The following is a 24,271-nucleotide window of genomic DNA, read 5'->3' as shown; positions in this document are numbered from 1 at the left end:
GTAGAGAAACATGGAGGAGGAGGAGGTCTACAGCTGTCTATATCAACAGTTTAACAGGTGGTAGAGAAACATGGAGGAGGAGGACGTCTACAGCTGTCTATATCAACAGTTTAACAGGTGGTAGAGAAACATAGAGGAGGAGGAGGACGTCTACAGCTGTCTATATCAACAGTTTAACAGGTGGTAGAGAAACATGGAGGAGGACGAGGTCTACAGCTGTCTATATCAACAGTTTAACAGGTGGTAGAGAAACATGGAGGAGGAGGAGGACGTCTACAGCTGTCTATATCAACAGTTTAACAGGTGGTAGAGAAACATGGAGGAGGAGGAGGACATCTACAGCTGTCTATATCAACAGTTTAACAGGTGGTAGAGAAACATGGAGGAGGAGGACGTCTACAGCTGTCTATATCAACAGTTTAATAGGTGGTAGAGAAACATGGAGGAGGAGGACGTCTACAGCTGTCTATATCAACAGTTTAACAGGTGGTAGAGAAACATGGAGGAGGAGGAGGACGTCTACAGCTGTCTATATCAACAGTTTAACAGGTGGTAGAGAAACATGGAGGACGTCTACAGCTGTCTATATCAACAGTTTGACAGGTGGTAGAGAAACATGGAGGAGGAGGACATCTACAGCTGTCTATATCAACAGTTTAACAGGTGGTAGAGAAACATGGAGGAGGAGGACGTCTACAGCTGTCTATATCAACAGTTTGACAGGTGGTAGAGAAACATGGAGGACGTCTACAGCTGTCTATATCAACAGTTTAACAGGTGGTAGAGAAACATGGAGGAGGAGGAGGAGGAGGTCTACAGCTGTCTATATCAACAGTTTAACAGGTGGTAGAGAAACATAGAGGAGGAGGTCTACAGCTGTCTATATCAACAGTTTAACAGGTGGTAGAGAAACATGGGGAGGACGTCTACAGCTGTCTATATCAACAGTTTAACAGGTGGTAGAGAAATATAGAGGAGGAGGTCTACAGCTGTCTATATCAACAGTTTAACAGGTGGTAGAGAAACATGGAGGAGGAGGACGTCTACAGCTGTCTATATCAACAGTTTGACAGGTGGTAGAGAAACATGGAGGAGGAGGACGTCTACAGCTGTCTATATCAACAGTTTGACAGGTGGTAGAGAAACATGGAGGAGGAGGACGTCTACAGCTGTCTATATCAACAGTTTAACAGGTGGTAGAGAAACATGGAGGAGGAGGAGGACGTCTACAGCTGTCTATATCAACAGTTTAACAGGTGGTAGAGAAACATGGAGGAGGAGGAGGTCTACAGCTGTCTATATCAACAGTTTAACAGGTGGTAGAGAAACATGGAGGAGTGGATTATGTCCCTGGCTCCCGTTCCCCTATCACAGGAGGTTGGTAGCTCCTTAATCCGGGAGGACGGGCTCGTGGTAATGTCCTGAGAGGAATGAGTGTGAAGGTAATTAAACACATGGCTTCCATTGTTCCGTTCCAGACATTATGACGATCCGTCCTCCCCCCAGCAGCAGTCCTCATCACCACAGATCTCTGGGAAAACACACAAATAACAGTCTCAGAAAACCATTACCACATTTAATATTCACACATACTTGTGGGCATATGGTGTGTGTGTCTATGCAGGTAGCTGGAACAGTGTGTGTGTTTACCTGTATCAGTGCTCTGATTGGTCAGGCTGCAGGAACAGTGTGTGTGTGTGTGTGTGTGTGTGACTGTATCAGTGCTCTGATTGGTCAGGCTGCAGGAACAGTGTGTGTGTTTACCTGTATCAGTGCTCTGATTGGTCAGGCTGCAGGAACAGTGTGTGTGTTTACCTGTATCAGTGCTCTGATTGGTCAGGCTGCAGGAACAGTGTGTGTGTTTACCTGTATCAGTGCTCTGATTGGTCAGGCTGCAGGAACAGTGTGTGTGTTTACCTGTATCAGTGCTCTGATTGGTCAGGCTTGCAGGAACAGTGTGTGTGTTTACCTATATCAGTGCTCTGATTGGTCAGGCTGCAGGAAGCTGGAACAGTCATCCATCTTCTCCACCTGGTTCACATTCAGAGTCTCGGAACACATGGGACACACACTATCTGTCTCCAACAGCCTGCGCACACACACACACACACACACACACACACACACACACACACACACACACACACACACACACACACACACAGACACACACACACACAGACACACACACACACACACAGACACACACACACACAGACACACAGACACACACACACACACACACAGACACAGTTCAGAGAAATGCCCATACTACAACAGTAGAAGAGGCTTTCACTACAATACAGATGTTTAGTCTGTGTGTGTGCGTGTGTGTGCGTGTCTGTTTCTGTGTGTGTGTGTGTGTGTGTGTGTGTGTGTGTGTGTCTGTGTGTTTCTGTGTGTGTGTGTGTCTGTGTGTTTCTGTGTGTGTGTGTCTGTTTCTGTGTGTGTGTCTGTTTCTGTGTGTGTGTGTGTGTGTGTGTGTGTGTGTGTGTGTGTGTGTGTGTGTGTGTGTGTGTGTTCCACTCACAGGATGAGCTGGGAGTAGAGAGCAGGGAATTCACAGTGAGGACAAACTGACCAATCCTCTTTCAGCATGTGATGACCCTAGAGAGAGAGAGAGGGAGGAGGTGGTAGATGAGGGAGAGAGAGAGGAAGAGGAGGATGAGAGAGAGGAAGAGGAGGAGGAGGAGGAGAGGAGGGAGAGAGGGGGAGGAGTAGGAGGAGAGGAGGGAGAGAGAGGAGGTGGAGGAGAGGAGGGAGAGAGAGGAAGAGGAGGAGGAGGATGAGAGAGAGGGAAGAGGAGGAAGAGGAGGAGGAGGGAGAGGAGAGAGAGGAAGAGGAGGGAGAGGAAGAGGAGGGAGAGGAAGAGGAGAGGAAGAGGAGAGGGGGAAGAGGAGAGAGAGAGAAAGAGGGAGGAGGAGGAGAGAGAGGAGCAGGAGGAGGGTGAGGAAGAGCGGAGGGCGAGGGTGGGGAGAGAGAGAGAGAGAGAGAGAGAAGGTGATGGTTTATCAAGATTTTTGATTGGTTGACTGACTGATTCACCATGGCACAGCTCCTAGTCCTAAAGTCAGGTGTGTGTGTGTGCTCTGTGTATGTCCTATGTGTGTGTGTCTTACCGTGGCGATGCAGTAGGGCAGGTTGTTCTTGCAGCCAGGACAGATCAGTTCACACTGGGGCAGTGTGAAACCACAATATGGACAAGGAGTGGTCTCCTCTTCTATCTCACTGGTGTCTGGACGACTGGGGGAAGGAGAGAGAGAGAGACAGAGAGAGAGACAGAGAGAGAGTTAGAGAGAGAGACAGAGAGACAGAGAGACAGAGAGAGAGAGAGAGAGAGAGAGAGAGACAGAGAGTGTGTGTCGTACCGGACCATAGCCTCTATCTTCTTGCGGTACTTGGGGTCGATCTTGTGACGGTACTCTGGCCTCATCAGCATGGCGGCGAAGCTGAACGAAGAGTTCCTCAGACCGGCCCGGTGACACTCTATCACCGCTGACGTCAGGATGGGTACGATGTCTACACACACACACACACACACACACACACACACACACACACACACACACACACACACACAGAGACGTGCAGACAGTCAGATAAACACATCAAATCATTACATCTGCTTTAGGGGGAAATGAACAACTCATCATATGCTGTGTGTGTGTGTGTGTGTGTCTGTGCGTGTGTTACTCACGGGAGGGGAATTTGCTGATGTTGTTGGAAACTCTGATGAGCATGCGAGCTGCTTTCAGATGCTCCCCTCTCTTCACATGGATCTGAAATCAATCAATCAATATATCAACCAGTCAATACAATCAACCAACACATATATCAATACACCAACAAATACATCAACCAACCAATACACCAACCAACCAATACATCAATCAACCAACCAATACACCAACCAACCAATACAATACAGCAATCAACCAATACATCAACCAACCAATACATCAATAACAACAATACATCAATCAACCAATACACCAACCAATCAATCAATCAACCAATACATCAATACATCAATCAATACACCAACCAATCAATCAATCAACCAACTAATACATCAATCAACCAACCAATACATCAATCAACACATCAATCAACCAATACATCAACCAACCAATACACCAACCAACCAATACACCAACCAACCAATACATCAACCAACCAACCAATACATCAATCAATACACCAACCAATCAATCAATACATCAATCAACCAACCAATACAACAATCAACCAACCAATACATCAATCAACCAATACACCAACCAACCAATACATCAACCAACCAATACATCAATACACCAACCAACCAATACATCAACCAACCAATACATCAACCAACCAATACACCAACCAACCAATACATCAACCAACCAATACATCAATACATCAACCAACCAACCAACCAATACATCAATCAACCAATACATCAACCAACAAACCAATACATCAATACACCAACCAATACATCAATCAACCAACCAATACATCAATATATCAAATCAACCAACCAATACATCAATCAACCAACCAATACATCAACCAACCAATACATCAACCAATCAACACATCAACCAACCAATACATCAACCAACCAATACATCAACCAACCAATACATCAACCAACCAATACATCAATCAACCAACCAATACATCAATCAACCAATACATCAATCAACCAACCAATACATCAATCAACCAATACATCAACCAATCAATACATCAACCAATACATTAATCAATCAACCAGTCAAGACATCAACCAATCCATACATCAACCAATAAATTAATCAATCAACCAGTCAATACATCAACCAGTCAATACATCAACCAATACTTTAATCAATCAAGCAGTCAATACACCAACCAACCAATACATCAACCAACCAATACATCAACCAACACATCAATCAACCAATACATCAACCAACCAACCAATACATCAACCAACCAATACATCAACCAACCAATACATCAATCAACCAATACATCAATACATCAACCAATACATTAATCAATACACCAACCAATACATTAATTAATCCATAATCACAGCATCAGGTATCATCAACTGGCACCCAGGAGTGTAGTTCTATCCTACTGGAGGATGCTGGGTGGTGGTATAGGAGTAGAGGATGCTGGGTAGTGGGATAGCAGTAGAGGATGCTGGGTAGTGGGATAGCAGTAGAGGATGCTGGGTATTGTTGTGGTATAGCAGTAGAGGATGCTGGGTAGTGGGATAGCAGTAGAGGATGCTGGGTAGTGTAGTTCTACCTTAACCAGGATGTATGAGTGGATGATGCTGGGTATTATAATTCTACCTTAACCAGGATATACGAGTGGAGGATGCTGGGTAGTGTAGTTCTACCTTAACCAGGATGTATGAGTGGAGGATGCTGGGTAGTTTAGCCACACCCATGTATACGATTGATCACAGAGCCGTGCAATCTCCATAGACAAACATTGGCAGTAGAATGGCCTTACTGAAGAGCTCAGTGACTTTCAATGTGGCATCGTCATAGGATGCCACTTTTCCAACAAGTCAGTTTGTCAAATGTCTCCCCTGCTAATGCTAACCCGGTCAACTGTAAGTGTTGTTATTGTGAAGTGGAAACGTCTAGGAGCAACAACGGCTCAGCCGCAAAGTGGTAAGCCACACAAGCTCACAGAACGGGACCGCTGAAGCGCGTAAAAATCGCAACACTCTGTTGCAACACTCACTACATTGGTATAGTAGTAGAGGATGCTGGGTAGTGTAGTGGTATAGCAGTAGAGGATGCTGGCTAATGTAGTGGTATAGCAGTAGAGGATGCTGGCTAGTGTAGTGGTAGAGCAGTGGAGGCTGGCTGGGCTAGTGTAGTTCTAGTGTAGTTCTACCTTAACCAGTATGTATGAGTGGAGGATCATGAGGTTGGTGTTCATCTCAGCAGGGATTCTGATCTTCTGTGTCTGCAGTTCAGTGTACATACTGAACAGCACGTCATGGGCGGTACGGTAGTTCCCTGGAACACACATGCACACAAACACGTCCTTTAAGGTACGTACATGACTGTGTGTATATGAGTGTGTGTATATGACTGTGTGTATATGAGTGCGTGTATACATATGACTGTGTGTATATTTATGACTGTGTGTATATACAGTATCAATCAAAAGTTTGGACACATACTCATTCAAGGGTTATTTATTTATTTTTATTATTTTTTGGGTCATTGTCCTGTTGAAAAAAAACAAATTATTGCCCCACTAAGCGCAAACCAGATGGGATGGCGTATCGCTGCAGAATAATAGTGAAAACATAAAAACTATGAAATAGCACATATGGAATCATGTAGTAACCAAAAAAGTGTAAAACAAATAAAAAAATATTTTATATTTGAGATTCTTCAAAGTATCCACCCGCCTTCATGACAGCTTTGCATACCTCTTGGCATTCTCTCAACCAGCTTCATGAGGTAGTCACAAATTCCAAAAATTAACTTTTAACAAGGCACACCTGTTAATTGAAATGGATTCCAGGTGACTACCTCATGAAACTGGTTGAGAGAACAGGAATGAGTGTGCAAAGCTGCCATCAAGGCAAAGGGTAGCTACTTTGAAGAATCTAAAATAAAATATATATAAAATATGTTTAACACTTTTTTGGTTACTTCATGACTCCATATGTGCTATTTCATAGTTTTTATGTCTTCACTATTATTCTGCAGCGATACGCCATCCCATCTGGTTTGCTCTTAGTGGGGCAATAATTTGTTTTTTTCAACAGGACAATGACCCAACACACCTCCAGGCTGTGTAAGGCCTATTTGACCAAGAAGGAGAGTGATCGAGTGCTGTATCAGATGACCTGGCAATCCACAATCACCCGACCTCAACCCAATAGAGATGGTTAGGGTGAGTTGGACCGCAGAGTGAAGGAAAAGCAGCCAACAAGTGCTTAGCATATGTGGGAACTACTTCAAGACTGTTGGAAAAGCATTCCAGGTGAAGCTGGTTGAGAGAATGTCAAGAGTGTGCAAAGCTGCCATCAATGCAAAGGTTGGCTACTTTGAAGTATCTAAAATATATTTGTATTTGTTGAACACTTGTTTGGTTACTACATGATTCCATATGTGTTATTTCATAGTTTTGATATCTTCACTATTATTCTACAATGTAGAACATAGTAAAAAGAAAGAAAAACCCTTGAATGAGTAGGTGTCCAAACTTCTGACTGATACTGTATATGAGTTTGTATATATACAGTGGGGCAAAAAAGTATTTAGTCAGCCATTAATTGTGTAAGTTCTCCCACTTAAAAAGATGAGAGAGGCCTGTAATTTTCATCATAGGTACACTTCAACTATAACAGACAAATGAGAAAAAAATATCCAGAAAATCACATTGTAGAATTTTTAATGAATTTATTTGCAAATTATGGTGGAAAATAAGTATTTAGTCAATAACAAAAGTTTACCTCAATACTTTGTTACATACCCTTTGTTGGCAATGACAGAGGTCAAATGTTTTCTGTAAGTCTTCACAAGGTTTTCACACACTGTTGCTGGTATTTTGGTCCATTCCTCCAGGCAGATCTCCTCTAGAGCAGTGATGTTTTGGGTCTGTTGCTGGGCAACACAGACTTTCAACTCCCTCCAAAGATTTTCTATGGGGTCGAGATCTGGAGATTGGCTAGGCCATTCATTCTTTCCTTTACACGGATCAGTCGTCCTGGTCCCTTTGCAGAAAAACAGCCCCAAAGCATGATGTTTCCACCCCCATGCTTCACAGTAGGTATGGTGTTCTTTGGATGCAACTCAGCATTCTTTTGTCCTCCAAACACGACGAGTTGAGTTTTTACCAAAAAGTTATATTTTGGTTTCATCTGACCATATGACATTCTCCCAATCTTCTTCTGGATCATCCAAATGCTCTCTAGCAAACTTCAGACGGGCCTGGACATGTACTGGTTTAAGCAGGGTGACACATCTGGCACTGCAGATTTGAGTCCCTGGCGGCGTAGTGTGTTACTGATGGTAGGCTTTGTTACTTTGGTCCCAGCTCTCTGCAGGTCATTCACTAGGTCCCCCCGTGTGGTTCTGGGATTTTTGCTCACCGTTCTTGTGATCATTTTGACCCCACGGGGTGAGATCTTGCGTGGAGCCCCAGATCGAGGGAGATTATCAGTGGTCTTGTATGTCTTCCATTTCCTAATAATTGCTCCCACAGTTGATTTCTTCAAACCAAGCTGCTTACCTATTGCAGATTCAGTCTTCCCAGCCTGGTGCAGGTCTACAATTTTGTTTCTGGTGTCCTTTGACAGCTCTTTGGTCTTGGCCATAGTGGAGTTTGGAGTGTGACTGTTTGAGGTTGTGGACGGGTGTCTTTTATACTGATAACAAGTTCAAACAGGTGCCATTAATACAGGTAACGAGTGGAGGACAGAGGAGCCTCTTAAAGAAGAAGTTACAGGTCTGTGAGAGCCAGAAATCTTGCTTGTTTGTAGGTGACCAAATACTTCTCTTCCACCATAATTTGCAAATAAATTCATTAAAAATCCTACAATGTGATTTTCTTTTCTCATTTTGTCTGTCATAGTTGAAGTGTACCTATGGTGAAAATTACAGGCCTCTCTCATCATTTTAAGTGGGAGAACTTGCACAATTGGTGGCTGACTAAATACTTTTTTGCCCCCACTGTATATATATATATATATGAGTGTGTACCTGCAGACTGCTCCTCTCTAGCGATGATGATGGCAGTACATGCTGCCTCTCTGTACTGCAGCAGGCCCATGTAGAGACGGAACAGGTACTTGGCATCCTGGGAGGAGGGGGAAGACAACACCACTACTCAGTGATAGGCTCCCTGTCAGATGGCAGCCAATCAGACGGCACGTCAGAGAGAGCAAACGCACGGATTGGGTGGCAGGTGGAGGGGTGGGGACAGAGAGCCCACACAATGCTTATAGTGTAAAATAAAAATCTCTCTCACAGACAGACAGACAGACAGACAGACAGACAGACAGACAGACAGACAGACAGAGAGTGAAAGAAAAGTCAAGCGACTATTCCAATCAATTAAAGACAGACAGACAGCTATTGATAAGTTAGTATAATATTGATTACCTTGGGCATGCCGTCACTTTCCCCCATCAGGTAATCAATCAGCTGATTGGTCAAAGACTCATCCTTGGCTTGGCCCACCTGGAAAACACACACACAGTCTTGTATAATTAACTTTGTAGGGACACACTTACCCTAAACACACAGTCTTGTATAACTAACCTTGTGGGGACACACTTACCCTAAACACACAGTCTTGTATAACTAACCTTGAAAACACAGATACACACACACAGTCTTGTATAACTAACCTTGTGGGGACACACTTACCCTAAACACAGTCTTGTATAACTAACCTTGTGGGGACACACTTACCCTAAACACACAGTCTTGTATAACCAACCTTGAAAACACACACACACACACACACACACACACACACACAGTCTTGTATAACTAACCTTGTGGGGACACACTTACCCTAAACACACAGTCTTGTATAACTAACCTTGTGGGGACACACTTACCCTAAACACACAGTCTTGTATAACCGACCTTGTGGGGACACACCCTAAACACACAGTCTTGTATAACTAACCTTGTGGGGACACACACCCTAAACACACAGTCTTGTATAACTGACCTTGTGGGGACACACACCCTAAACTCACACAATTCCGTCCTATTCAAAATACAATTTTCCCTAACCCATACTCTTAACCCTAGTTCCTAACCCAAACTCTTAACCCTAGTTCCTAACCCTAACCCTAGTTCCTAACCGTAACCCTAGTTCCTAACCCATCCCAACCCATACTCTTAACCCTAGTTCCTAACCCTAACCCTAGTTCCTAACCCATACTCTTAACCCTAGTTCCTAACCCATACTCTTAACCCTAGTTCCTAACCCTAACCCTAGTTCCTAACCCATCCTAACCCATACTCTTAACCCTTGTTCCTAACCGTAACCCTAGTTCGTAACCCATCCTAACCCATACTCTTAACCCTAGTTCCTAACCCTAACCCTAGTTCCTAACCCATACTCTTAACCCTAGTTCCTAACCCAAACTCTTAACCCTAGTTCCTAACCCTAACCCTAGTTGCTAACCGTAACCCTAGTTCCTAACCCATCCCAACCCATACTCTTAACCCTAGTTCCTAACCCTAACCCATACTCTTAACCCTAGTTCCTAACCCATACTCTTAACCCTAGTTCCTAACCCTAACCCTAGTTCCTAACCCATCCTAACCCATACTCTTAACCCTAGTTCCTAACCGTAACCCTAGTTCGTAACCCATCCTAACCCATACTCTTAACCCTAGTTCCTAACCCATACTCTTAACCCAAGTTCCTAATCCATACTCTTAACCCTAGTTCCTAACCTATACTCTTAACCCTAGTTCCTAACCCATACACTTAAACCTAAACCCTAGTTCCTAACCCATACTCTTAACCCTAAACCCTAGTTCCTAACCTATACTCTTAACCCTAGTTCCTAACCCATACACTTAAACCCTAGTTCCTAACCCACACTCTTAACCCTAAACCCTAGTTCCTAACCCATACTATTAACCCTAGTTCCTAACCCATACTCTTAACCCTAAACCCTAGTTCCTAACCCATACTCTTAACCCTAAACCCTAGTTCCTAACCCATACTCTTAACTCTTAACCCTAGTTCCTAACCCTAACCCTAGTTCCTAACCCATCTTAACCCATACTCTTAACCCTAACCCATACTCTTAACCCTAGTTCCTAACCCATACTCTTAACCCTAGTTCCTAATCCATACTCTTAACCCTAGTTCCTAACCCTAACCCTAGTTCCTAACCCATAACCTTAACCCTAGTTCCTAACCCATAATCTTAACCCTAGTTCCTAACCCAAACTCTTAACCCTAGTTCCTAACCCTAACCCAAACTCTTAACCCTAGTTCCTAACCTATACTCTTAACCCTAGTTCCTAACCCAAACTCTTAACCCTAGTTCCTAACCCATACTCTTAACCCTAAACCCTAGTTCCTAACCCATACTCTTAACCCCAAACCCTAGTTCCTAACCCATACTATTAACCCTAGTTCCTAACCCATACTCTTAACCCTAAACCCTAGTTCCTAACCCATACTCTTAACCCTAACCCTAGTTCCTAACCCATCTTAACCCATACTCTTAACCCTAACCCATACTCTTAACCCTAGTTTCTAACCCATACTCTTAACCCTAGTTCCTAATCCATACTCTTAACCCTAGTTCCTAACCCATAACCTTAACCCTAGTTCCTAACCCAAACTCTTAACCCTAGTTCCTAACCCAAACTCTTAACCATAGTTCCTAACCCTAACCCTAGTTCCTAACCCATACTCTTAAACCTAGTTCCTAACCCATAATCTTAACCCTAGTTCCTAACCCATACTCTTAACCCTAGTTCCTAACCCAAACTCTTAACCCTAGTTCCTAACCCTAACCCCAGTTCCTAACCCATACTCTTAACCCTAAACCCTAGTTCCTAACCAAAATCCTAGTTCCTAACCCATACTCCTAAACCTAACCTTAGTTCCTAACCCTAAACCCTAGTTTCTAACCCATACTCTTAACCCTAAACCTAAAACTAACCTTAGCTCCTAACCATAATTCTAACCCTAACCCTAGTTCCTAACTCATACTCTTAACCCTAAACTCTAGTTCCTAACCCCTAGTTCCTAACCCATACTCTTAACCCTAAACCTAAAACTAACCTTAGCTCCTAACCATAATTCTAACCCTAACCCTAGTTCCTAACCCATACTCTTAACCCATACTCTTAACCCTAAAACCCTAGTTCCTAACCCATACTCTTAACCCTAAACCCTAGTTCCTAACCCATACTCGTAACCCTAAACCCTAGTTCCTAACCCATACTCTTAACCCTAAACCCTAGTTCCTAACCCCTAGTTCCTAACCCATACTCTTAACCCTAAACCTAAAAATAACCTTAGCTCCTAACCCTAATTCTAACCTTAACCCCCCTAGAAACAGTTAAACACACACACACACACACACACACTCCTGTCACCGTCTCTATAGCCATCTCGATGGCCAGGTTGTCATCGGTGTTGGGACATTTCAGGAAGTGCTTCAGGCCCTGAGAGAGTGAGAGAGAGAGAGACAGACAAACAGACAGAGAGGGAGAGAGAGAGAGAAGAGAGAGGGGGGGTGAGTGAGTGAATGGGCCAATTTATTAATGGGGGGTGAATGGATGAATGGATAGATAAGTACTTTGCTGTACAGACAGACAGACAGATAGATAGAGAGATAGATAGAGAGATAGATGAGTACTTTGCTGTACTGGCCACACTTGTGGAAGAACCTCCCAGCCTGCAGGTGTTTGTTCTCCCCCTGGAAGTAGAGAGCCATACTCTGGTAGTCCTCCTGGGTGGCCTCAGAGCCTGTACACACACACACACACACACACACACACACACACACACACACACACACACACACACACACACACACACACACACACACACACACACACACACACACACACAGAAATATTCACTACTTTCCACTGATTATGAATGCATCAACACTAACAGGGTACATCTGATAGACTCCCTCCTCCTACACTCTCCCACACAGACTCCCTCCTCCTCTCAGCCCAGACACCCCCTCCCACACACTCCCCCCTCCTCTCAGCCCACAGACTCCCTCCTCCCACACACTCACCCCCTCCTCTCAGCCCACAGACTCCCTCCTCCCACACACTCACCCACCCCCTCCTCTCAGCCCACAGACTCCCTCCTCCCACACACTCACCCCCTCCTCTAGGCCACAGACTCCCCCTCCTCTCAGCCCACAGACTTCCCCCTCCTCTCAGCCCACAGACTCCCCCTCCTACACTCTCCCACAGACTCCCTCCTCCCACACACTCACCCCCCTCTCAGCCCACAGACTCCCCCTCCCACACACTCACCCCCCCTCCTCTCAGCCCACAAACTCCCTCCTCCCACACACTCACCCCCCTCCTCTCAGCCCACAGACTCCCTCCTCCCACACACTCACCCCCCCCCCTCCTCTCAGCCCACAAACTCCCTCCTCCCACACACTCACCCCCCCCTCCTCTCAGCCCACAGACTACCTCCTCCCACACAGACTCCCTCCTCCCACACTCTCCCACACAGACACCTCCCCTCCTCCCCATAGACACACAGACACCCCCCTCCTCCCCGTAGACACACAGACCCCCCAACCCCCAGCCCACAGACACCCCCTCACCCCCAGACACCCCCTCCCTCCTCTCAGCCCCCAGACACCCCCCCCAGACCCCCCTCCCAGCCCCCAGACACCCTCCCTCCTTCCCGTAGACACACAGACCCCCCACCCTCCCTCCTCCCAGCCCCCAGACACCCCCCTCCTCCCAGCCCACAGACACCCCCTCCTCCTCAGCCCACAGACACCCCCCTCCTCTCAGCCCACAGACACCCCCTCCTCTCAGCCCACAGACACCCCCTCCTCTCAGCCCACAGACACCCCCCCTCCTCTCAGCCCACAGACACCCCCACCTCTCAGCCCACAGACACCCCCCTCCTCCCAGCCCCCAGACACCCCCTCCTCCCAGCCCCCAGACACACAGACCCCCCCCCCCCCTCCCCCATAGACACAGACAGAGAGACTGACTGATGATGTCAGCGTAGCTGTCCATCTGCCCGTGTTGCTGTGCCAGCTGGAAGGCCTCGTCGTTACAGTGGGACAACACCAGGAACTGGATGGCTGAGCCGTAGTCACTTAGACGCAGGAAGAACCTGAAACACACACAGACATAAACACACACACACACACACAGACAAACACAGACATGAACACACACACACACACACACATAAACACACACACACACACACAGACAAACACAGACATGAACACATACACACACAGACAAACACAGACATGAACACACACACAGACAACCACAGACATAAACACTCACAGACACACACAGACATAAACACACACACACACAGACATAAATACACACACACACAAACACCCACACACACACACTCACACACAGATAGACATAAACACACACACAGACACACACACACACACACCACTTAGAATCATAATAAAAGTAGAGTCTGTCTCGCTGACTGACTGTCTCGCTGCCTGACTGTCTGTCTCGCTGCATGACTGTGTCTCGCTGCATGACTGTCTGTCTGTCTCTTAGCCTGTCTGTCTCGCTGCCTGACTGTCTGTCTCGCTGCATGACTGTCTGTCTCGTTGACTGACTGTCTCGCTGCCTGACTGTCTGTCTCGCTGCCTGACTGTCTGTCTCGCTGCCTGACTGTCTGTCTCGCAGCCTGTCTGTCTGTCTCACTGTCTGTCTCGCTGCCTGTCTGTCTGTCTCGCTGCATGACTGTCTGTCTCGCTGCATGACTGTCTGTCTCGCTGCATGACTGTCTGTCTCGCTGCATGACTGTCTGTCTCGCAGCCTGTCTGTCTGTCTCGCAGCCTGTCTGTCTGTCTCGCAGCCTGTCTGTCTGTCTCGCTGCCTGACTGTCTGTCTCGCTGCCTGACTGTCTGTCACGCTGCCTGATTGTCTATCTCGCTGCCTGACTATCTGTCTCGCTGCCTGACTGTCTGTCTCGCTGCCTGACTGTCTGTCTCGCTGCCTGACTATCTGTCTCGCTGCCTGGCTGTCTCGCTGCCTGTCTGTCTCGCTGCCTGTCTGTCTGTCTGTCTCGCAGCCTGTCTGTCTGTCTCGCAGCCTGTCTCGCTGCCTGACTGTCTGTCTCGCTGCCTGACTGTCTGTCTCGCTGCCTGTCTGTCTGCCTCGCTACCTGACTGTATCGCTGCCTGATTGTCTCGCTGCCTGTCTGTCTGGCTAACTGACTGTCTGTCTCGCTGCCTGTCTGTCTGTCTGTCTGTCTAACTGACTGTCTCGCTGCATGACTGTCTGTCTCGCTGCCTGACTGTCTCACTGCCTGTCTGTCTCGCTGCCTGACTGTCTGTCTCGCTGCCTGTCTGTCTGCCTCGCTACCTGACTGTATCGCTGCCTGACTGTCTCGCTAACTGACTGTCTGTCTCGCTGCCTGACTGTCTGTCTCGCTGCCTGTCTGTCTGTCTCGCTGCCTGACTGTCTGCCTGACTGTCTGTCTCGCTGCCTGTCTGTCTGTCTCGCTGCCTGACTGTCTGCCTCGCTACCTGACTGTCTCGCTGCCTGACTGTCTGTCTCGCTGCCTGACTGTCTGCCTCGCTACCTGACCGTGTCTCGCTGCCTGACTGTCTCGCTGCCTGACTGTCTGTCTGTCTCGCTAACTGACTGTCTGTCTCGCTGCCTGACTGTCTGTCTCGCTAACTGACTGTCTGCCTCGCTACCTGACTGTCTCGCTGCCTGACTGTCTGCCTCGCAGCCTGACTGTCTCGCTGACTGTCTGTCTCGCTGCCTGACTGTCTGTCTCGCAGCCTGACTGTCTGTCTCGCAGCCTGACTGTCTGTCTCGCAGCCTGTCTGTCTGTCTCGCTGACTGACTGTCTGTCTCACAGCCTGTCTGTCTGTCTCGCTGACTGTCTCTCTGACTGACCGTCTGTCCCTCTGACTGTGTGTCTGTCTGTCCGTCTGTCCCCACCTGGCAACCATCTTGGCCCCGTCGATGCTCTGCGTCTCCCTGACAATGCGGACGGCGTCTTCAGGGTTGTTGAGGTGATCCAGCAACACCCGGATCACGTTGTCCCAGTCCCTGGCACTCTCATAGGCCTGGGCAGCCTCCTTAAACCTGACACACACAATATTATCCCAGTCCCTCACACAGCCTCCTTAAGCCTGACACACACAATATTATCCCAGTCCCTCACACAGCCTCCTTAAACCTGACACACACAATATTATCCCAGTCCCTCACACAGCCTCCTTAAACCTGTCACACACAATATTATCCCAGTCCCTCACACTGACTCCTTAAACCATAATATTAGCCATCACACTGTCTCCTTAAACCATAAGATTATCCCTGACACGGTCTCCTTAAACCATAATATTATCCCAGTCCCTTACACTGTCTCCTTAAACCATAATATTATCCGTGACACTGTCTCCTTAAACCATAATATTATCCCAGTCCCTCACACTGTCTCCTTAAACCATAATATTATCCCTCACACTGCCTCCTTAAACCATAATATTATCCCTCACACTGCCTCCTTAAACCATATTATCCCTCACACTGCCTCCTTAAACCATCATATTATCCCTCACACTGCCTCCTTAAACCATCATATTATCCCTCACACTGCCTCCTTAAACCATATTATCCCTCACACTGCCTCCTTAAACCATAATATTATCCCTCACACTGCCTCCTTAAACCATATTATCCCTCACACTGCCTCCTTAAACCATCATATTATCCCTCACACTGCCTCCTTAAACCATCATATTATCCCTCACACTGCCTCCTTAAACCAGAATATTATCCCTCACACTGCCTCCTTAAACCATAATATTATCCCTCACACTGCCTCCTTAAACCATATTATCCCTCACACTGCCTCCTTAAACCAGAATATTATCCCAGTCCCTCACACTGACTCCTTAAACCATAATATTATCCCTCACACTGCCTCCTCAAACCATAATATTATCCCTCACACTGTCTCCTTAAACCATAATATTATCCCAGTCCCTCACACTGCCTCATTAAACCATAATATTATCCCAGTCCCTCACAATGACTCCTTAAACCAGAATATCATCCCAGTCCCTCACACTGACTCCTTAAACCAGAATATTATCCCTCACACTGCCTCCTTAAACCATCATATTATCCCTCACACTGCCTCCTTAAACCATACTATTATCCCTCACACCGACTCCTTAAACCATAATATTATCCCTCACACTGCCTCCTTAAACCATATTATCCCTCACACTGCCTCCTTAAACCAGAATATTATCCCTCACACTGCCTCCTTAAACGAGAATATTATCCCTCACACTGCCTCCTTAAACCATATTATCCCTCACACTGCCTCCTTAAACCAGAATATTATCCCAGTCCCTCACACTGACTCCTTAAACCATAATATTATCCCTCACACTGCCTCCTCAAACCATAATATTATCCCTCACACTGTCTCCTTAAACCATAATATTATCCCAGTCCCTCACACTGCCTCCTTAAACCATAATATTATCCCAGTCCTTCACACTGACTCCTTAAACCAGAATATTATCCCTCACACTGCCTCCTTAAACCATAATATTATCCCTCACACTGTCTCCTTAAACCATATTATCCCAGTCCCTCACACTGACTCCTTAAACCATAATATTATCCCAGTCCATCACACTGCCTCCTTAAACCATAATATTATCCCTCACACTGCCTCCTTAAACCATATTATCCCTCACACTGCCTCCTTAAACCATCATATTATCCCTCACACTGCCTCCTTAAACCATACTATTATCCCTCACACCGACTCCTTAAACCATACTATTATCCCTCACACCGACTCCTTAAACCATAATATTATCCCTCACACTGCCTCCTTAAACCATAATATTATCCCTCACACTGCCTCCTTAAACCAGAATATTATCCCAGTCCCTCACACTGACTCCTTAAACCAGAATATTATCCCTCACACTGCCTCCTTAAACCATAATATTATCCCTCACACTGTCTCCTTAAACCATAATATTATCCCAGTCCCTCACACTGACTCCTTAAACCATAATATTATCCCTCACACTGCCTCCTTAAACCATAATATTATCCCAGTCCTTCACACTGACTCCTTAAACCAGAATATTATCCCAGTCCCTCACACTGACTCCTTAAACCAGAATATTATCCCTCACACTGCCTCCTTAAACCATATTATCCCTCACACTGCCTCCTTAAACCAGAATATTATCCCTCACACTGCCTCCTTAAACCAGAATATTATCCCTCACACTGCCTCCTTAAACCATATTATCCCTCACACTGCCTCCTTAAACCAGAATATTATCCCAGTCCCTCACACTGACTCCTTAAACCATAATATTATCCCTCACACTGCCTCCTTAAACCATAATATTATCCCAGTCCTTCACACTGACTCCTTAAACCAGAATATTATCCCAGTCCCTCACACTGACTCCTTAAACCAGAATATTATCCCTCACACTGCCTCCTTAAACCATAATATTATCCCTCACACTGTCTCCTTAAACCATATTATCCCAGTCCCTCACACTGACTCCTTAAACCATAATATTATCCCAGTCCATAACACTGCCTCCTTAAACCATAATATTATCCCTCACACTGCCTCCTTAAACCATATTATCCCTCACACTGCCTCCTTAAACCATCATATTATCCCTCACACTGCCTCCTTAAACCATACTATTATCCCTCACACCGACTCCTTAAACCATACTATTATCCCTCACACCGACTCCTTAAACCATAATATTATCCCTCACACTGCCTCCTTAAACCATAATATTATCCCTCACACTGCCTCCTTAAACCAGAATATTATCCCAGTCCCTCACACTGACTCCTTAAACCAGAATATTATCCCTCACACTGCCTCCTTAAACCATAATATTATCCCTCACACTGTCTCCTTAAACCATAATATTATCCCAGTCCCTCACACTGACTCCTTAAACCAGAATATTATCCCTCACACTGCCTCCTTAAACCATAATAGTATCCCAGTCCCTCACACTGCCTCATTAAACCATAATATTATCCCAGTCCCTCACACTGACTCCTTAAACCAGAATATTATCCCAGTCCCTCACACTGCCTCATTAAACCATAATATTATCCCAGTCCATCACACTGCCTCCTTAAACCATAATATTATCCCTCACACTGCCTCCTTAAACCATATTATCCCTCACACTGCCTCCTTAAACCATCATAATATCCCTCACACTGCCTCCTTAAACCATACTATTATCCCTCACACCGACTCCTTAAACCATAATATTATCCCTCACACTGCCTCCTTAAACCATAATATTATCCCAGTCCCTCACACTGCCTCCTTAAACCATCATATTATCCCTCACACTGCCTCCTTAAACCATAATATTATCCCTCACACTGCCTCCTTAAACCATATTATCCCTCACACTGCCTCCTTAAACCATCATATTATCCCTCACACTGACTCCTTAAACCAGAATATTATCCCAGTCCCTCACACTGACTCCTTAAACCAGAATATTATCCCTCACACCGACTCCTTAAACCATAATATTATCCCTCACACTGCCTCCTTAAACCATAATATTATCCCTCACACTGCCTCCTTAAACCAGAATATTATCCCAGTCCCTCACACTGACTCCTTAAACCATAATATTATCCCTCACACTGCCTCCTTAAACCATAATATTATCCCAGTCCCTCACACTGACTCCTTAAACCAGAATATTATCCCAGTCCCTCACACTGACTCCTTAAACCATAATATTATCCCAGTCCATCACACTGTCTCCTTAAACCATAATATTATCCCTCACACTGCCTCCTTAAACCATATTATCCCTCACACTGCCTCCTTAAACCATCATATTATCCCTCACACTGACTACTTAAACCATACTATTATCCCTCACACCGACTCCTTAAACCATAATATTATCCCTCACACTGCCTCCTTAAACCAGAATATTATCCCAGTCCCTCACACTGACTCCTTAAACCATAATATTATCCCTCACACTGTCTCCTTAAACCATAATATTATCCCAGTCCCTCACACTGACTCCTTAAACCATAATATTATCCCTCACACTGCCTCCTTAAACCATAATATTATCCCTCACACTGCCTCCTTAAACCATCATATTATCCCTCACACTGCCTCCTTAAACCATCATATTATCCCTCACACTGCCTCCTTAAACCATCATATTATCCTTCACACTGCCTCCTTAAACCATACTATTATCCCTCACACCGACTCCTTAAACCATAATATTATCCCTCACACTGCCTCCTTAAACCATAATATTATCCCTCACGCTGCCTCCTTAAACCAGAATATTATCCCAGTCCCTCACACTGACTCCTTAAACCAGAATATTATCCCTCACACTGCCTCCTTAAACCATAATATTATCCCTCACACTGTCTCCTTAAACCATAATATTATCCCAGTCCCTCACACTGACTCCTTAAACCAGAATATTATCCCTCACACTGCCTCCTTAAACCAGAATATTATCCCAGTCCCTCACACTGCCTCATTAAACCATAATATTATCCCAGTCCATCACACCGTCTCCTTAAACCATAATATTATCCCTCACACTGCCTCCTTAAACCATAATATTATCTCTCACACAGTCTCCTTAAACCATAATATTATCCCTCACACTGTCTCCTTAAACCATAATATTATCCCAGTCCCTCACACTGCCTCCTTAAACCATAATATTATCCCAGTCCCTCACACTGTCTCCTTAAACCATAATATTATCCCAGTCCCTCTCACTGCCTCCTTAAACCATAATATTATCCCTCACACTGACTCCTTAAACCATAATATTATCCCTCACACTGCCTCCTTAAACCATAATATTATCCCTCACACTGTCTCCTTAAACCATAATATTATCCCAGTCCCTCACCCTGCCTCCTTAAACCATGAAGGTTGTACCTACTTGCCGTCCACCTCCTTGGCCTTGGCGTACTGCAGGTGGATCTTAGGAGAGGAGACCTGAGGAAGTAACTCTCCTACTTTAGACCTGAGAGAGAGGGAGAGAGAGAGAGAGACAGAGAGGGAGAGAGACAGAGACAGAGAGACAGAGAGAGACAGAGACAGAGAGAGAGAGAGAGAGAGGGGGAGAGAGAGAGAGACATTGGCTGAAAATATTAGAGTATGTGTGTATATATGTGTGTGTATATATATATATATATATATATATGTGTGTGTGTGTGTATCTGTGTGTGTGTGTGTGTGTGTGTCTCACCAGTTCTTGCAGCGTATGTAGACTGAGGCAGCCTTGTCATAGTACTGCCCCTTCTCATACAGCTGGGCTGCTTCAGAGAACTGCTGTAGAAACACAGAGAGGGAGAATTACTACTGTCTCTTCTGATACAGACAGAGAGAATTACTACTGTCCCTTCTGATACAGACAGAGAGAATTACTACTGTCTCTTCTGACACAGACAGAGAGGGAGAATTACTACTGTCTCTTCTGATACAGACAGAGAGAATTACTACTGTCTCTTCTGATACAGACAGAGAGAATTACTACTGTCCCTTCTGATACAGACAGAGAGAATTACTACTGTCCCTTCTGATACAGACAGAGAGGGAGAATTACTACTGTCTCTTCTGACACAGACAGAGAGAATTACTACTGTCTCTTCTGATACAGACAGAGAGAATTACTACTGTCCCTTCTGATACAGACAGAGAGAATTACTACTGTCTCTTCTGACACAGACAGAGAGAATTACTACTGTCTCTTCTGATACAGACAGAGAGAATTACTACTGTCCCTTCTGATACAGACAGAGAGAATTACTACTGTCCCTTCTGATACAGACAGAGAGAATTACTACTGTCTCTTCTGATACAGACAGAGAGAATTACTACTGTCCCTTCTGACACAGACAGAGAGAATTACTACTGTCCCTTCTGATACAGACAGACAGAGAGGGAGAATTACTACTGTCTCTTCTGACACAGACAGAGAGGGAGAATTACTACTGTCTCTTCTGACACAGACAGAGAGGGAGAATTACTACTGTCCCTTCTGATACAAACAGAGAGGGAGAATTACTACTGTCTCTTCTGACACAGACAGACAGAGATAATTACTACTGTCTCTTCTGATACAGACAGAGAGAATTACTACTGTCTCTTCTGACACAGACAGACAGAGATAATTACTACTGTCTCTTCTGATACAGACAGAGAGAATTACTACTGTCTCTTCTGATACAGACAGAGAGGGAGAATTACTACTGTCCCTTCTGATACAGACAGAGAGGGAGAATTACTACTGTCTCTTCTGACACAGACAGAGAGGGAGAATTACTACTGTCCCTTCTGATACAGACAGAGAGAATTACTACTGTCTCTTCTGATACAGACAGAGAGGGAGAATTACTACTGTCCCTTCTGATACAGACAGAGAGAATTACTACTGTCTCTTCTGATACAGACAGAGAGAATTACTACTGTCCCTTCTGATACAGACAGAGAGGGAGAATTACTACTGTCCCTTCTGATACAGACAGAGAGAATTACTACTGTCCCTTCTGATACAGACAGAGGGAGAATTACTACTGTCCCTTCTGATACAGACAGAGAGAATTACTACTGTCTCTTCTGATACAGACAGAGAGGGAGAATTACTACTGTCTCTTCTGACACAGACAGAGAGAATTACTACTGTCTCTTCTGATACAGACAGAGAGAATTACTACTGTCTCTTCTGATACAGACAGAGAGAATTACTACTGTCTCTTCTGATACAGACAGAGAGGGAGAATTACTACTGTCCCTTCTGATACAGACAGAGGGGGAGAATTACTACTGTCCCTTCTGATACAGACAGACAGAGAGAATTACTACTGTCTCTTCTGATACAGACAGAGAGAATTACTACTGTCCCTTCTGATACCACACGGCCCGAGACCGAGAATTAGGCCGAAACTCGCTAATTATCAAAATTCACAAAACATCCAGAAAACAAACAGATAACTACTACTAAACACATTGGAAAGAATTAACCAAGAAAACAGAGCAAACTAGAATGCTATTTGTCCCTAAACAGAGAGTGGCAGAATACCTGACCACTGTGACTGACCCTAAACAGAGAGTGGCAGAATACCTGACCACTGTGACTGACCCTAAACAGAGAGTGGCAGAATACCTGACCACTGTGACTGACCCTAAACAGAGAGGACACAGCGGCAGAATACCTGACCACTGTGACTGACCCTAAACAGAGAGGACACAGCGGCAGAATACCTGACCACTGTGACTGACCCTAAACAGAGAGTACACAGCGGCAGAATACCTGACCACTGTGACTGACCCTAAACAGAGAGTACACAGTGGCAGAATACCTGACCACTGTGACTGACCCTAAACAGAGAGAACACAGCGGCAGAATACCTGACCACTGTGACTGACCCTAAACAGAGAGAACACAGCGGCAGAATACCTGACCACTGTGACTGGCCCTAAACAGAGAGTACACAGTGGCAGAATACCTGACCACTGTGACTGACCCTAAACAGAGAGAACACAGCGGCAGAATACCTGACCACTGTGACTGGCCCTAAACAGAGAGTACACAGTGGCAGAATACCTGACCACTGTGACTGACCCTAAACAGAGAGTACACAGTGGCAGAATACCTGACCACTGTGACTGACCCTAAACAGAGAGAACACAGCGGCAGAATACCTGACCACTGTGACTGGCCCTAAACAGAGAGTACACAGCAGCAGAATACCTGACCACTGTGACTGACCCTAAACAGAGAGAACACAGCGGCAGAATACCTGACCACTGTGACTGGCCCTAAACAGAGAGTACACAGTGGCAGAATACCTGACCACTGTGACTGACCCTAAACAGAGAGTACACAGCAGCAGAATACCTGACCACTGTGACTGGCCCTAAACAGAGAGTACACAGTGGCAGAATACCTGACCACTGTGACTGGCCCTAAACAGAGAGTACACAGTGGCAGAATACCTGACCACTGTGACTGGCCCTAAACAGAGAGTACACAGTGGCAGAATACCTGACCACTGTGACTGGCCCTAAACAGAGAGTACACAGTGGCAGAATACCTGACCACTGTGACTGACCCAAACTTAAGGAAAGCTTTGACTATGTACAGACTCAGTGAGCATAGCCTTGCTATTGAGAAAGGACGCCGGAGAGACTGAGACAGAGACGTAGAGATAGATAGATAGGATAGATAGAGAGGCAGACAGACAGATATATCGGTAGAGAGAAAAGGATGGATGGATGGGCAGACACCTTAATGTTCTCCACAGTCTTTCTTCAGGACAGATAGAAATAGAGAGAGATAGAGAGTGATACCTTCAGGACAGATCGAAACAGAGAGAGATAGAGGTAGAGAGTGATACCTTCAGGACAGATAGAAATAGAGAGATAGAGAGTGATACCTTCATGTTCTCCAGTATAACTCCACAGTCTTTCTTCAGGACAGATAGAAATAGAGAGA

General features: G+C 45.4%; 1 protein-coding gene across 1 annotated transcript; it reads right to left on the bottom strand.

Moving 5' to 3' along the window:
- Positions 1-1,300: 1,300 nt before the first annotated feature.
- On the bottom strand, positions 1,301-24,230 carry LOC112241131 (WD repeat-containing protein 19-like; the record flags this gene model as incomplete). The annotated part of the gene is given in 16 exon segments (XM_042313834.1): positions 1,301-1,531; positions 1,970-2,089; positions 2,531-2,607; positions 3,120-3,243; positions 3,369-3,519; positions 3,698-3,779; positions 5,893-6,017; positions 8,721-8,817; positions 9,123-9,200; positions 12,108-12,176; positions 12,371-12,480; positions 13,715-13,839; positions 15,666-15,812; positions 20,714-20,797; positions 21,023-21,105; positions 24,213-24,230. Coding segments are annotated over 15 exon segments (1,485 nt in total), but the record flags the coding sequence as incomplete, so codon positions are not given.
- Positions 24,231-24,271: the final 41 nt, after the last annotated feature.

This window comes from Oncorhynchus tshawytscha, unplaced genomic scaffold (assembly GCF_018296145.1).
Source record: "Oncorhynchus tshawytscha isolate Ot180627B unplaced genomic scaffold, Otsh_v2.0 Un_contig_10402_pilon_pilon, whole genome shotgun sequence".
Classification (NCBI taxonomy): domain Eukaryota; kingdom Metazoa; phylum Chordata; class Actinopteri; order Salmoniformes; family Salmonidae; genus Oncorhynchus; species Oncorhynchus tshawytscha.
This window is presented reverse-complemented; position numbering and strand designations above follow the sequence as displayed.